The sequence below is a fragment of the Chenopodium album genome, chromosome 2 (assembly GCF_948465745.1).
Source record: "Chenopodium album chromosome 2, dcCheAlbu1.1, whole genome shotgun sequence".
Classification (NCBI taxonomy): Eukaryota; Viridiplantae; Streptophyta; class Magnoliopsida; order Caryophyllales; family Amaranthaceae; genus Chenopodium; species Chenopodium album.
In genome coordinates, this window is record NC_137835.1 from 11411601 (window position 1) to 11425362 (window position 13762).

The 13762-nt window shown below is 33.4% G+C and overlaps 1 protein-coding gene across 1 annotated transcript; it reads left to right on the forward strand.

Annotated features, from left to right (window-relative positions):
* The first annotated feature begins 757 nt into the window (after positions 1 to 757).
* LOC145583055 (uncharacterized) lies at positions 758 to 5474 on the forward strand. Its single transcript, XM_081640174.1, has 5 exons — positions 758 to 1203; positions 2553 to 2630; positions 3184 to 3265; positions 4336 to 4478; positions 5122 to 5474. The coding sequence occupies exons 1-5, from the start codon at positions 922 to 924 to the stop codon at positions 5329 to 5331; spliced, it is 795 nt and encodes a 264-aa protein (XP_081496300.1). The 5' UTR covers positions 758 to 921; the 3' UTR covers positions 5332 to 5474.
* The last annotated feature ends 8288 nt before the right edge of the window (positions 5475 to 13762 follow it).

The following is a 13762-nucleotide window of genomic DNA, read 5'->3' on the forward strand; positions in this document are numbered from 1 at the left end:
TTTAACAAATTAATGGATTAGTTTACCTTTTTCTCGTTTTATTTTTGGTGAATATAAGTAATTTTGATGAAAGTAAATTTGTTTTCAAAATTTTACTTGTTTTTGTTTGAACTTTTGCTTATTACTTTTAATTTAAAACTAGTTTTTGGGCCCACACGATGTCCGGATTATTACATGAAACTAACTGATCATTAATATACATTTTAATTTATGATTTAATTTTCTTTGAATGAATATGTGTTTTTTTTTCAAAAATAATTAAACCGTGTGTTTTCTTTGAATGAATATATACCTTTCTTTTTCATATTTATAACATGTTTGATAATTAGTTTAGATGGCTAAATAGTCAATTTTGGTTTAAGTGGTTTGGGGTTCAAACCCTCCTATTTGGAAGAGTCTACGTGGCGCATGGACGTTTTAATTAACGCCTTGTGAAGTGAATGGGGCCTAAGTTTTTTAAAGCCTGACCAAACATTTTTTTTAAAAAAAATTATGTTACATATAATTAGAGCTGACAAATGTGCCATGTTGTGTTGCGTTTGGATAATTGTCAAAGTTGTACGGATTGTAAAACCCACTATTAATTTTCATTCAATTGTAATTTGTGGCTTCAAAATCACAATCCGTAATAGACTAATAGTTAATCGAATAAACTGAGTCAGAAAACTGATACCGTGGGAGATTTAGATTCGGAAGGACACGCTTGCGACTCGAGAGTCTCCCACACTTCCGTTACATTCACGACTTTCAACTCTCACTATCACACTCACTCTATACAACTATTACAAAATTACACACTACTTTTAACAAACTACTAAAATTCCCAATTCTCTTCATTCACTCTGATTATTCCCCAGAAAATAAAATAAAATTCAAACTCATAAAATCACAAACTTCATAACTCCAATTTTTAGAACAAAGATGAAGACACTAAAGCCCAATTTCACTCTCTCTCCAACTCCACCCCTCTCAAAATCTTCATCTTTTCATTCAAAACCACCCCAAAATTTAAGGAAATGTTCCCATTATTTAAGGGTATATACCCTTAATCCCATTTCATGTTCTTCTTCTAATAAGGTATCATCTCCTTCTGCTCGAACTTCATCTTCTTCTTCGACTTCTTTAGTGGTTTCTGGGGTGGGTCCCACAAGGTTTAAGGGTCATTCTTGGAATTCTGAGGTCATGGAGGAATTCCTAGAAAAGGTGTGTTTCTGTTTCCCAGTTTTAGACTTTTTTGTGATTTCATTTCAATTATACAAACTTAATTTATTTTGTTGTTTTTAATCTATTTAATATGACCATGTACCGATGTACGGAATTAATAGTCGGATTGATAGAGTAATTTGATGATTGAAATAGTAATGTGACAACTAAATCGGAAGTACGGAACTGAGGTATGGAGGTAGAATAAGTCATATGTATCCTTAAAGGATATTTATATATTATTAAACGTGTTACAGTACTTATTTATTTATTTTAATATGTTGTATCATTAGAATTGCATTACTTTTTATTGTTACACCATTTTGATTGTCTGCTTATACTGGTATAACATATACAAAAACTATATACCAGTACAAAGTATAAAACATTGATCCTTGGATTAGTTTAATTGTACATTTTCGATGTATCAATTGTCAAAGTTGTACGTCGTAAAACTCCTAATTTTGGTCTAATTGTTGCAAAGAATATTACTAAGCACACTCTCAATATGTACTTGCCACAAATTTCAGGCAATTGTGGATGTCGTTTAATTTAGTTGGTTAAAAGTCTTACAAGGTGGTACGCTAGTGCTTAAGACTTGAAATCAAATTCCGTGTATATCATTGCTATTTGTGACTCTCTGTGCTCCAATTTTTTTTAAAAAAGTTCTCCCTTGCTTTCACTATCACTCTCTTTTCTTGTGCTAACACCAACATCCCTAAGTTTGATGTCCTTCCTTACACTTTGTGGATAGGAAGAAATGGAAGGAAAAGAAGAGAAGAGAAATGGAGGGGGACAAAATCTCTTGTTTGGGTAAAAGATTGGGGGAAGGAAGGGGAAGGAGAGGGAGGGATCAAATTTCCCTCTCTCTTTAATAACCATAATCTCTCCAAAATTGGAGAGATTTGGAGGGAAAATGGAGCTCACCTCCCCCTCCCTTTCTTTTCCCTTCCCTTCCTCCATTTTCCCTCCCCTTCTTTTCCTTCCTTCTTTGCTATCCAAACAAAGCATTAATGTCATGTTGCATCTCTTAAAACTTCCAATGACTTTGCAACTTGTCCTTCATATTGTCTTGCAACACCTTAAACATGTATATTATTTCTTTTTTTTTGTCTGTTTATTTGTTGTTGCAAAATGTATATTGATATTGTAGAATGAATTAAAGAAATTAGCTAAAATGATACTTGTATTATATTTAGGATCAAAAAGAGTGAAACAAAACTATTTGCACTTTTTCCTCGGCTTGGAGGAGTGGGGGTGGAGGGGTTAAAACTGTTGCATTTTTATGTTAGATTTATGTCCAAAATCTAGTTTGTAATATTGATTGGTTATTTTGGGTTGATTGATAGGTTATATATCGATGTCGATTTGTGACATTTCTTGGAGTATTTGGTTCCTTGATTGGGTCAGTTCTTTGCTTCATCAAGGTAAGCTCTAATTTATGCTCTATAGAATTTTGTTCTTGAGAGTGCATCATCATATGATATGTATATGCTACAGGCTTCATAATCTAAAAAATATCTCGTTTTTTCGTCTTAATGAACGATAACATGAGTGGTTCTGCCTGCCATGTTTCAGAAGGCCTTTACTAATTCTGTAGGGTGGTTGTATACTTGTATTTGATCATGATTTCTTGCATGGATTAAACCTATTGTCATTTGTTTAAGTTTGAAATTTGTATATATATATATACACGTAGAGTTTAGCATAGTACACAGTAATATATTTTGTCTTTTCATTAGCTTTGGTATCTATCAGATGATGCAGGGTATACTAATTTTATTAACCTGAAGTCTTGTTTAGTATTTAATTTTTGAACTATAAGTCTATAAGTTAAGTTAAATTTGAGGTTTTGCCTACATGTCTCTCTGACTTTCAGTTATTGGTCATATGGTAGTGTTAGGCCTGTAAGCTCAGTTTCTCTTTTAACTTCTAGATTTTGCCTACTTCATGCCACTGATACAGTCTTCTTGGATGTAGGGTTGTGGTATTGTGGCATCGTCTTTCTATGAATACTTTGCACAGAGTGGGAAGGTGATTGTCTTGGTGATTGAGGCCATTGGTGTGTTTCATGAACATCTTCATTTGTTGTTTTAACAGGGTTATTGTGACAATGTGATTGCTTTTCTATGCTTTTCCCCTGTAAATTTTATCCTTTCTATTGTTCAGGAGTAAATAGGGAACACCATTATCAATAATATTACATTAATTTAGCATTCTAAAATCAGTTATTCAATAGAGTTTGGGAACTTCAGGAACGTAGATATATATGATTTGTGAGGTTACCTTTCTATTGGACTTTGAAAATAACTCAAATAAGTACTTTCATGCCCCATCTACTGGAGGCCATTTTTGAGGAGTTTTAAGGCCCTTTCTTTGAGGATTATTTCTAAAGTGATGGGATTTATTACTATTAGACCAAAATACCTCATGAACAATAATAACTACCCCGATTACTCTAAAAATGCTCCTGCCATGTCCAAGGTTATAAATTGTCAGATATAAGCAATTTTACACCTGAGGTTATGGAAAGGGTGTTTTCAATCGACCCTTAGCTAAATAAACTTTGTCTTTTTAGCCTTTGTCATTATTCCTTGTAAATTCTAACTTCATTAAAAGGAGGTAGCCTGCACTGAACGACTTCCACTGTCCTTTTCTGATTTTCTTTCTTCTTTTATCCTTTGCTTCTTTTTAACGAAATTTGCTTCGGATATGATGCAAAGTGTGAAGTCGTTGGCAGCCTATCCAATTTTTTGGTTCGGTTGCATTCGTTTGAGCTTCACCAGGGCTCTTGGTAGTTGCTGTGTAATAAACATGAATCCTTTTTGTCATAATTTCTTATTTTACGAGCTTCCATTTAATAGTCTTTTTCTTAACCTTAAATAGACGGAAGAAAGAATAGAAGTTTATAATATTGATCTCAAGTGAGTAGACACTATGCTACTACCCTTAATTGTCGACGAATGCTTGTGTATGACTTTCTAATTTATGTTTAATGCTGGCTCTGCATGTTACATTGCCTTAATTTATTTCATTGCTCTCCATGAAATAATCAGGCCCTTTTTCTGAATCATAATTACACTCTCATTTGTGAGGCTTGAAATTTACTTTGTCATATTATCATTGCTACAGATATTTATCTACTGGGAACAGTGATGCTTATCTTTGGAATGGGTCTCTATGAGCTCTTTGTGTCCAACCTTGACATTGCAAAGTCACTGTCAGAAGCGAAGCATCAGCATCGATCAAGTTTATTTGGCTTATTCCCTTTAATGGTAATTATTCTGTTCTTTGAAAATTTAATATTGTATTTAGCTATGCAGTAAAAATTTGGTTTCACAGTAGAGACTAGAGATCTGATTTATATTGATCTATGAAAACTATAAATGTCCCTCTGTTACAGGGGAAGAAAATCTAGCTTTCTCAAGAGCATTTTGTGGCTGCAAAATACTAAACAGTGTAAAAAATTTAGCAAATCTTCATCTGGTGCTATGTTTGATTTCGAAGAAGATAAATTAAACTGGATTTTACTTTGTGGAACATAATTTAACAATTCTTCTTCTTTTTCTTCGTCTTGAACGCCTTAATCCCAGGAGGTCACCCATCCTAGTACTACACTCAATCATTGTTGAATCTTTATATTCCATTATTTTGTTCTTTGCCCGAAATATTGAGTGGGGTGGAGAGAGAGCTGAGTTAAGGCATGTGTCGGATAATTGCAAAATCTTCACGTTAGCATTGTCTTTTTCACCCTTGGGAAAACTATTTTCAGCCAAACAATTTTTTTGATCTTTTATAACCAGAGAGGAAATCCTGAAAACTACTCTGAAAAAGGACATCTCGCAACCAACCACAGCCTTCAGACTGCTCTCAGTCTTGCTGCCCTGGATTGAATATCTTTCTTCCTTTAATGTGCAGGAACGACCAAAATGGCTGGTAATTAAGTCAGTAAGCGAGCTGAAGACCAAGGTAGGACATGTAATTGTGATGCTGCTCCTGATAGGGTTGTTTGACAATAGTAAGAAAGCAGCTATCGACTCTCCTACTGATTTGCTTTGCTTCTCAGCTTCTGTTCTCCTTTGCTCTGGTTGCCTTTTTATGCTCTCTAAGCTTAACGGCTCAAAATAAATTTGGTACATGATGTTGTAACTATAGTAAAAAAATGGCATATTAGCAGCATGCTTATAGGAAATGTTTTACCCCTAAAAGCTGTACTGTAATCATATGTGTATATATAGGCTGTTATGGAATGAGATTATAATAATTGATCAGATGACCCAGCATAAGCTAAGCATTCCAAAAATTGGCCCTAGTTTTTTTCCAACCTTGTCATGTTGGTTGGAAAAATTGTTTGGGTTTGGGGGGGGGGGCTGCAACTTTGGAATATTTTATATTTGACCTTGTCATGCTCTCGTAAATAGTACGTAGCTTATATGTATATATATATATATAATATATGCATTTTAGAGTTTGTATCCCTCTTTTGATATGATCAAGATAGGAGCCTGATTTGGATTCTCTTAATAATGATTTTTTTTTTATTTATTTAAAAAAAAATTATTTTACCACTACCTCCGATTTTTTTAAGTTGCAACTTTGGAATATATATATATATATATATATATATATATATATATATATATATATATATATATATATATATATATATATATATATATATATATATATATATATATATACTAGTTTTGTACCTGTGCGATGCTCGGGTTGTTTATTGAATTTTAAGATAAATTTTTAATCTATATGTCAAATTTTAAAACATATCATTGATACAAAATTAGTTAGGAATTGATGTGTTTTTGTGATGATTTAAACTATATAGTAGGCATGTAATGACTAATAATAACATTGGTGAAAAAAATTTCTTGACCCGTAACCTGAAGTAATGACCCTGCCCGAAATGACTCTAGATTGTAAAGTGTATTATATTGTTTTAATTGATTAGAATATATTATAAATAATGGATGTGGTGCATTTTGAGCTAATTCCTTCGCTCCAAAAAAATACTATAATACAAAAAATAAATTTATATGATAATTTATGAGTAATAATTTTTTTTTTAATAAAATTATAATTTAATTTGTACATGTAAAATATTGGTACTTTATCGAAAATAAAACTCTAAATTACAATTTTATCCTAAAATTCTATCCAAATTTGATTGAAAATATAATTCTAAATTATTTTTTTTATCATACAAATTTAATTCTATATAGCTCTATCCTACGTGGCGCGACACTTGGCGAAAAGTTAGAACGCCAAGTGTCGCTATCTCGTCGCCTGGCTAAAATTATAAAATAAAGGTGTATTATTATCCTATTCAAAAGTCCCTCCATGATTGGTTTACTCAATTTAAAAAGAGAATATGAAATGAAAATTATTTGGTAAAATGTTGAAAATCTTCACTTAATATAAAATGTTTGAGAACTCCTATGAAGGATGTACCCCATCTAGATTCTAGTTTACAGATATGATATGGCTCAAGGATTAAGAAAAGGAGAGTGGGAGAAAAGATCTCACCATGATATACTTTATTTGGGCCAAAAATGAAATAAAGAGAGGATTTGAAAATTTTTAAAGGTTTGTGGGGTTATAATGTTGGTGGGTAGATTTGTTATATTGTTTGTTAAGAGAATTGTCAAGCTATAACCTTTGTAACTTGACACAATATATTAGATTTTGAAACTACAACCTCTTTTATTAACAAGTAACTTTGTAATTAAAGTAGGTTCCACATGTTCATCATTTTTTGAACATATTTATATATACTACTTGCATTCTTTTTATTTACCTATTTGCTTATGTAGCTTAATTTTTTAAAGCTAACTTGGCCTTTTACACAAACTATGATTTCGCTACAAGAGTTGGTATACATTTCCAATGGCTTTTCAATATTATTGTTTTTTGTAATCATTGTATTTGTTGCCCTATAAAAATAAAATCACAACCCAAGTTGACTAGATAACAAAGTCAAATTTGGATTGTAACTAGGTTAACTCAACTTTGAGATTAACTAGATCCAATTAAACCCAAACCCTTTTGCACTAGCCAAAATTTACCCTAACTATTTTTTATTTTATTTTATTTTTTTTGACAAACACCCTGAATAATCTAATAATCCCTCCATTTTTTTTATATACATCACTTGGGAATGCACATAGTTTTAGGAGATAAATATAATATTATGAGTGGATGAATAAATTATTCATAATAAAAGTATGATGGGGACCATGAAAGAGAAAGTATGTGAAAGAGAATAGATATTTTATTATTTAAGTGGGGACATAGAAGAGAGAGAAATGATAAAATAATTTGAGTGGGGTTTAAAGTAAGAGAGAGAAATAATAAAATATAGTATAACTTTACTAAATATAGAAGTGATGCATATAAAAAAAACACCCATAAAAGGAAAGTGATGCATATAAAAAAAAAACGGAGGGAGTATAAGACAAACCAAACTTGGGAATGAACAATATGACCTAAGATGACCAAAAATTGAAAATGACTCAATCTATTTATAACACAACTCAAACTCAAAAATGTTCTAACCTAACATGACTTTAATCAACCATCATTGATGACCCAACTTCCCTTGAACCAAACCTAAATATAACCTAACCAAAGATTATGCAAACTTGAAAATGACCAAACCTTGATGGTGTGGACATGAAAATTACCCAACTCACAGAGTTGATCCAAATCTGAAACAGCACAACCCTATCTGAATAAACTCACCTAAATGTGAACAGACTCAACAATAATGACCTAGACCCGAGGACAACTCGATATGGCAATAACATGTGCTGTCTTAGTCCTTCGATGGTTAACCCAAATTCGATCTCAACACTCATTTTGACAACCTTATCTAGTACCAATTGTTTTTAGGATGGAACCTTGCCATGCATGATTGTATGTGATTAAATTTCGCTCATGCATACGTGGGCTTCATTGATTTAGCTTAATAAAGATTCATCAAGAGAGGTATGTGTATAAGGGAAGACATGAAAATAATTTACTACAATGGTTAATCTTATATTTTTTTTTCTATGATTTTTTTGTGCCATGTTATGGTTGTGTCGTTTAACTTTCAATTGCAATAAACCAGTCTTCTAACAGAAAAGTCCTAATGTTTTTCCTTTTTCTTACCTAAAAAGAAAATCGCGTTACAGAAAATGGAAAATGTAATTGTATTTTGGATACTATATATATGTTATAATCTCATTGATTACAACAATTTAAGGCAGTGACTGTCACACCATATGTATTGGTGTTAGGGCCATGATAACATGGGGTATACCAATTACAAGAGCCACTTCCATATACAATTTCACACCCTAAGTTCAAACTACAAAACTGAAACACACAACTAAACCAATTATAAATATAGATATAGTAATTTTAAGGAAAAAAAAAATGGTGAGTAGTACACTGTTAAACCATTAACATCAACGTGAACCTGGAGGAGATTTATGTCCTGCTCCAGGGCTACGACCAGGAGAAGTTGGCCGAAATCCCTCAGTCTCAGTCTTTTTGTAGCGGTTCACCTTGTAACCTATCATGGCTGCACTTGGAGGCCTTGGCCTCACGATGAACCTCACTGAAGGAGGCCTTTGCATGTTATGGACATGTGTAGGAGTTGGCCTTGCAGCCGCCACCACGTTGACCTTTGGTGGTAGTAGAATGACTACCAAAGTTACCAATAACCATATTGTGACTACACTCGTATTCTTACGTAAGTTAGCCATGGAACGATACTCCTCGGAGGGGAGGAACGAAGGGGGTTGGCTAGCTAGGTCAGAATGGTGTAGTGTAATGGTGTGATGTACATTAGTGAGATGTAAGGGGTATTTAAGATGATAATCAAAAGGTATTATACATCAAGTTGGCTTAGTAGTTGATTAGTTTGATGCACATGGTGTAGAGATTAATAAGTACATTAATGTACTAATTTATTTAACCTAAGAGTGGGGAAGTTTAATGTACTAGGCTAAGAGTAAGGCAAGAAGGCAAAATAACATGCGAATAATTCCATTTTTGGAAAGGATTTTAGTCTTGACTAATATTATTTCCTAAACTATATCTCTTACATGTTTAAGGAAAAAAGATTGGCTTTATTGATTAGACAACACTAAATGTCTTTAAAGTGCAATTTGCATTTTAATTGTATATTAATACATGCTTAATATAATACATATACTCTAACCAACAAGCTAGAATCTATTGAAAAACTCAAGGAAAAAGGAAGTTATTTTTAAACAAATATCTTACATAGAGATATGTACCTGCGTCAAATAAATTTATACATAATCAAAATGATTCTTCCGCTAATCAAGTTTAACATTTGTCTGTCATTGTCCTTTTATTTTCTTTTAACAAACTTTCTATATTTTTTTCAAATTAAAAGGTTTGTTGGTTTAGTAAAGTAATAGGTTTATACTTTGTAAGTTTGTAGTTAATTAGTTGTTTGAGAATCCCTTGTGTTATTCCAAAATAGGACGTTTCCGCTAACTAGATGAAAATAAAGCTTCTACTTTGATACTCTTGTTCTTGAGGTTTAGAACTTTTGATGTATAGATCTAGGACCCTTTCTAATTAATATCTTTTCTCTTGTGATTCGGTCGCCAAATTAAAGAATTTTTCAAAGTGATTCTCATATCGATCTATGTTCGATTTGTGCAAATCTTTGGATGAAATTGTTCTGTATTTCCTCCATTCTCTTTTGACTCGTAAGTTGCTTGCAATAGTTTGTCAATTGCACAATTCAAAAACCTTTCATTCAAACATCATTGGTGGTTTGTACACAAACTATGCACAAACTTTTATTTGAGCATATTTGATGTTTTATGTGCACGACAAAATATAATCGAATGAAATCTTGTTAGATTCGTCTTATTGTATATTGTCGAATTTTAAAAAATTTCATTTGTTGGCAATTAAATCTATCAATAGTTGAAGTAATTCATTGACAAGTGTGTAAATCAAATTGAAACAACTTGCAAATAAAATATAGTAAAAGAGCATTAGCTTGTGGCGAGAGATTAAAACTAAGTCACTAGAAAGAAATAAAATAAGTTGTTGCCATCAGAATTTAAAAGTACAAGAATCATGTATCATACTACTACGCAATAAGTTATTGTAAAACCGCCTCATTATTATAAAACCCTCTTATAGGACGGTGAAGACTTTAATTTGACTTAAGATTGATCAATCTTTTCACCCCCAAAGGCCAGCCACAAATAAATCCTCCACTCATTCTCATGCATGCGCCATTTCTAAATCCTCCTCTTCAACGCCAACAAACACCAACAAACTTACAAACCAAGTTCTAAGCTCACCACTTTCAAAGCAGCTTCGAAAACAACCTTCAAGGCTTCAACAAACCCAAGATCAGGAGCAAAATTCTTCCCAGCAAGTCAGCAACGGTCATATAATTGGAAGTTTGGAAAAGCTAAGGTTTCACATAATCGCTACACTATGGCCATGTTTGATTGTTTGGTACGGATTAAATGGCTTTTTGGTTAGCTTTTGGCTTTTTAACGTGGTTAAACAGCCAAAAAAAGTTTTGGTAATTGATTTTTTCATTAAGTGAAAAAAGTTGTCTTTTAAACCAAAATGAAAAAACTTTTATTGTTAGCTTTTGGCTTGTTGGCCTACAAATTATCTAATAAATAGCCAACAAACACCAACTAAATTTATCAAACACTTTTATAAACAGTCAGCTTAAACGACCAATTTCAAAAACCATTTTAAATAGCCAAACATTCTAGATAGACAAACAAGCCAAGGAAAGCGCAATCGCTAACATTCAACAGCTATTTGCCAAACAAGGCCTATATCAATGAAACGACTAACAGGTAATACTCCTCTACCTCCAATTTGTTTGTCCTGGCCCATTGGTAATTTGAGTATTTTTAATTTAGTTCAATGGGTTTGATGGGCTCATATGTTATATGTTATGAATAATATAGTACTACTAGGTTAAAATCCCGTGCAATAATGCACGGTTGTTAAATATTTTTTAAAATCAAAATATAAGGTATATAAAATATATTCAGCAATATTTTATTTAGGTATATATAGAATAGGATTAAAAAAAAAAAACAGAGGTTTTTCAGTGCGGCAAGCCACATGGTGCGGCACGGTTACTTGTATTCTAGGGTTACTTGTATGGGTTACTTGTAGGGTGTTACTTGTATTATGAGGTTACTTGTATGGGTTACTTGTATCGTGGGGTTACTTGTATGTGTTACTTGTATTCTGAGTAACTCCAGACCAAAATCCCATATCAAACCAATAACACCCTACAAGTAATCCCTGATCAAAACCAATAACAGCCATACAAGTAACCCTAGAATACAAGGAACACCTGACAAAACCAATAACACCGTACAAGTAACTCCGACCAAAACCAGCAACACCCATACAAGTAACCCCAAAATATAAGTAACACCTACAAGTAATCTCTGACAAAACCAGTAACACCCTATAAGTAACTCTGACCAAAACCAGTAACACCCATATAAGTAACCCCAGAATACAAGTAACACCTACAAGTAACCCCTGACAAAACCAGTAACACCCTACAAGTAACCCTTGCCGCACCATGTGGCCAGCCACATACAAAAATTTGTAAAAAAAAAAAGATTTTGCAACAAAAAAAAAAAAAAAAAAGAGATAAGTGAAAAAGGTGGGAAAATTTTTCACAAGATAATGACAAGTGTTATAGATAAATTTGCTTTTAGTATAGGTTAATAGAATAGGGTAGCAGCAATATAATCTATCATACTTCGTATTAAAATAAGAAAAAGTTATAAACTAACAAAGTATGGTTGATTGGTTGGACAATTTCCCCCTGACGGAATTTAATAATATAGTCCGACTAACGCTTCCATAAAAAAAAAGGGAAATTCTCTTTGGTAGACCTCTAATAATAAACATTCTCAGTGGTAAAATGCAAAACAAGTTAATATCCTTGGTAAACTATATTTTAAAAAGTTAAGTCAATGGTAACCTTAATCAATGTAATTAGGCATTTCTTAACCATGGTTAACCATTCTAAGTAAAAAAAAGTTGTGATGCCTAAAATACCCCCATTCTAAAATTAATTAAAAAAAATAAAAAATAAAAATCACCACCCTGCCACCACCTTCCCCACCATCCTGCCACCATTCCCTCTCCCCCTCCCCTAGTCGCAGCTCCCCTCCCCCAGCCCCTATTCCCTAACTTTCCCATTCCCGCCGGCAACCTTTATCCCCTACCCTGACACCCCAAGTACCCAACCCCGACACCCAACCCCGATTACCCAACCCCCACCCCGACACCTCAAGTACCCAACCCCTTCGACCACCCTTCCCCATCTTCTCTCCTTTCTCGCACCTCACCACCATTGAAAACGATGAAAAAAATCGAACTAAATTTGTGAATTTCTGGTAATCGAAACCCTAATTCCTCACAATTGAATAAGAAATTATGTGAATTACGGGTAATTGAAATTAATTTGATGTTTGTTGAAGCAAAAGGTGTCGCCAGTGGGGAATTAGGGTTTCGGGAAAGGGTGTGGGTGGGGGCGGGGGCTGGGGCTGGGGCTGGTGGTGTCGAGGGTAGGGGAAAGGGGAGGGGGGATGAATTCGGCGGTAGGGGAGGAGGCTGTGCGCCTGTTGGTTAGGGGGAAAGGGACGCCGACGGTTTTCAGGCGGTGGGGGAGGGGGGCTGCGTGCAGGGGAGGGATAGAGGTGGTTGTGGCGGGGTGGTGGGGAGGTGGTTCTTAACCATGGTTAACCATAGTTATGCTTAAAATGCTAATTATCTTGCTAAATGTTACCATTGACTTAACTTTTTAAAACATAGTTTACCAAGGATATTAACTTTTTTTGCATTTTACCATTTAGAATGTTTATTATTAGAGGTTTACCAAAGAGAATTTCCCAAAAAAAAAAAAAGTGTAAACTGATTTGATAAGATTTTATTTCAATTTTTTTATTTTTCGGCGAATATGTCAGATCCTAGAAGTAGGGTTCGAAGACGGAGAGGGTGTGTGAACAAGAGAATTAAGACGGAGCATGAGAGTTGGGATAAAGTTTTTGACAACGTTCAAGTATTTAATTAGCAGACTACATTCAAATAATTAATCCAACTTTACATGGTATTAGTCGAAAAAAATAAGTATAATATATAGAACAATGTCTTTGGTGCGCCGCCACTTTCTGGCTTTAAGTTTGTTTGTTTATTTATGCCGTAAACGGACAGAAGAAAGTCTGTTGACTGCTGTCAAATTATAAAAATAATACCAATTGTAAAGGAATTTCTTGATGTCTTTCCAAAGTTATTATTTGGTTATGTGACTCACTTATGTCCAATAATGTCACCCCAATTTTGAAAGCACCCTATAGAATGATACTAACATAAAATGATAAAAATTATTAAAATGAACGAGTAATTAGAAGAGGAGCCAGAACCAGTTGATAACCGATATCAACAAAAATTTGTTAATATCACCATTTTTTCTCTCTCTTCCCCTCACATCAATCAATTTTTCTTT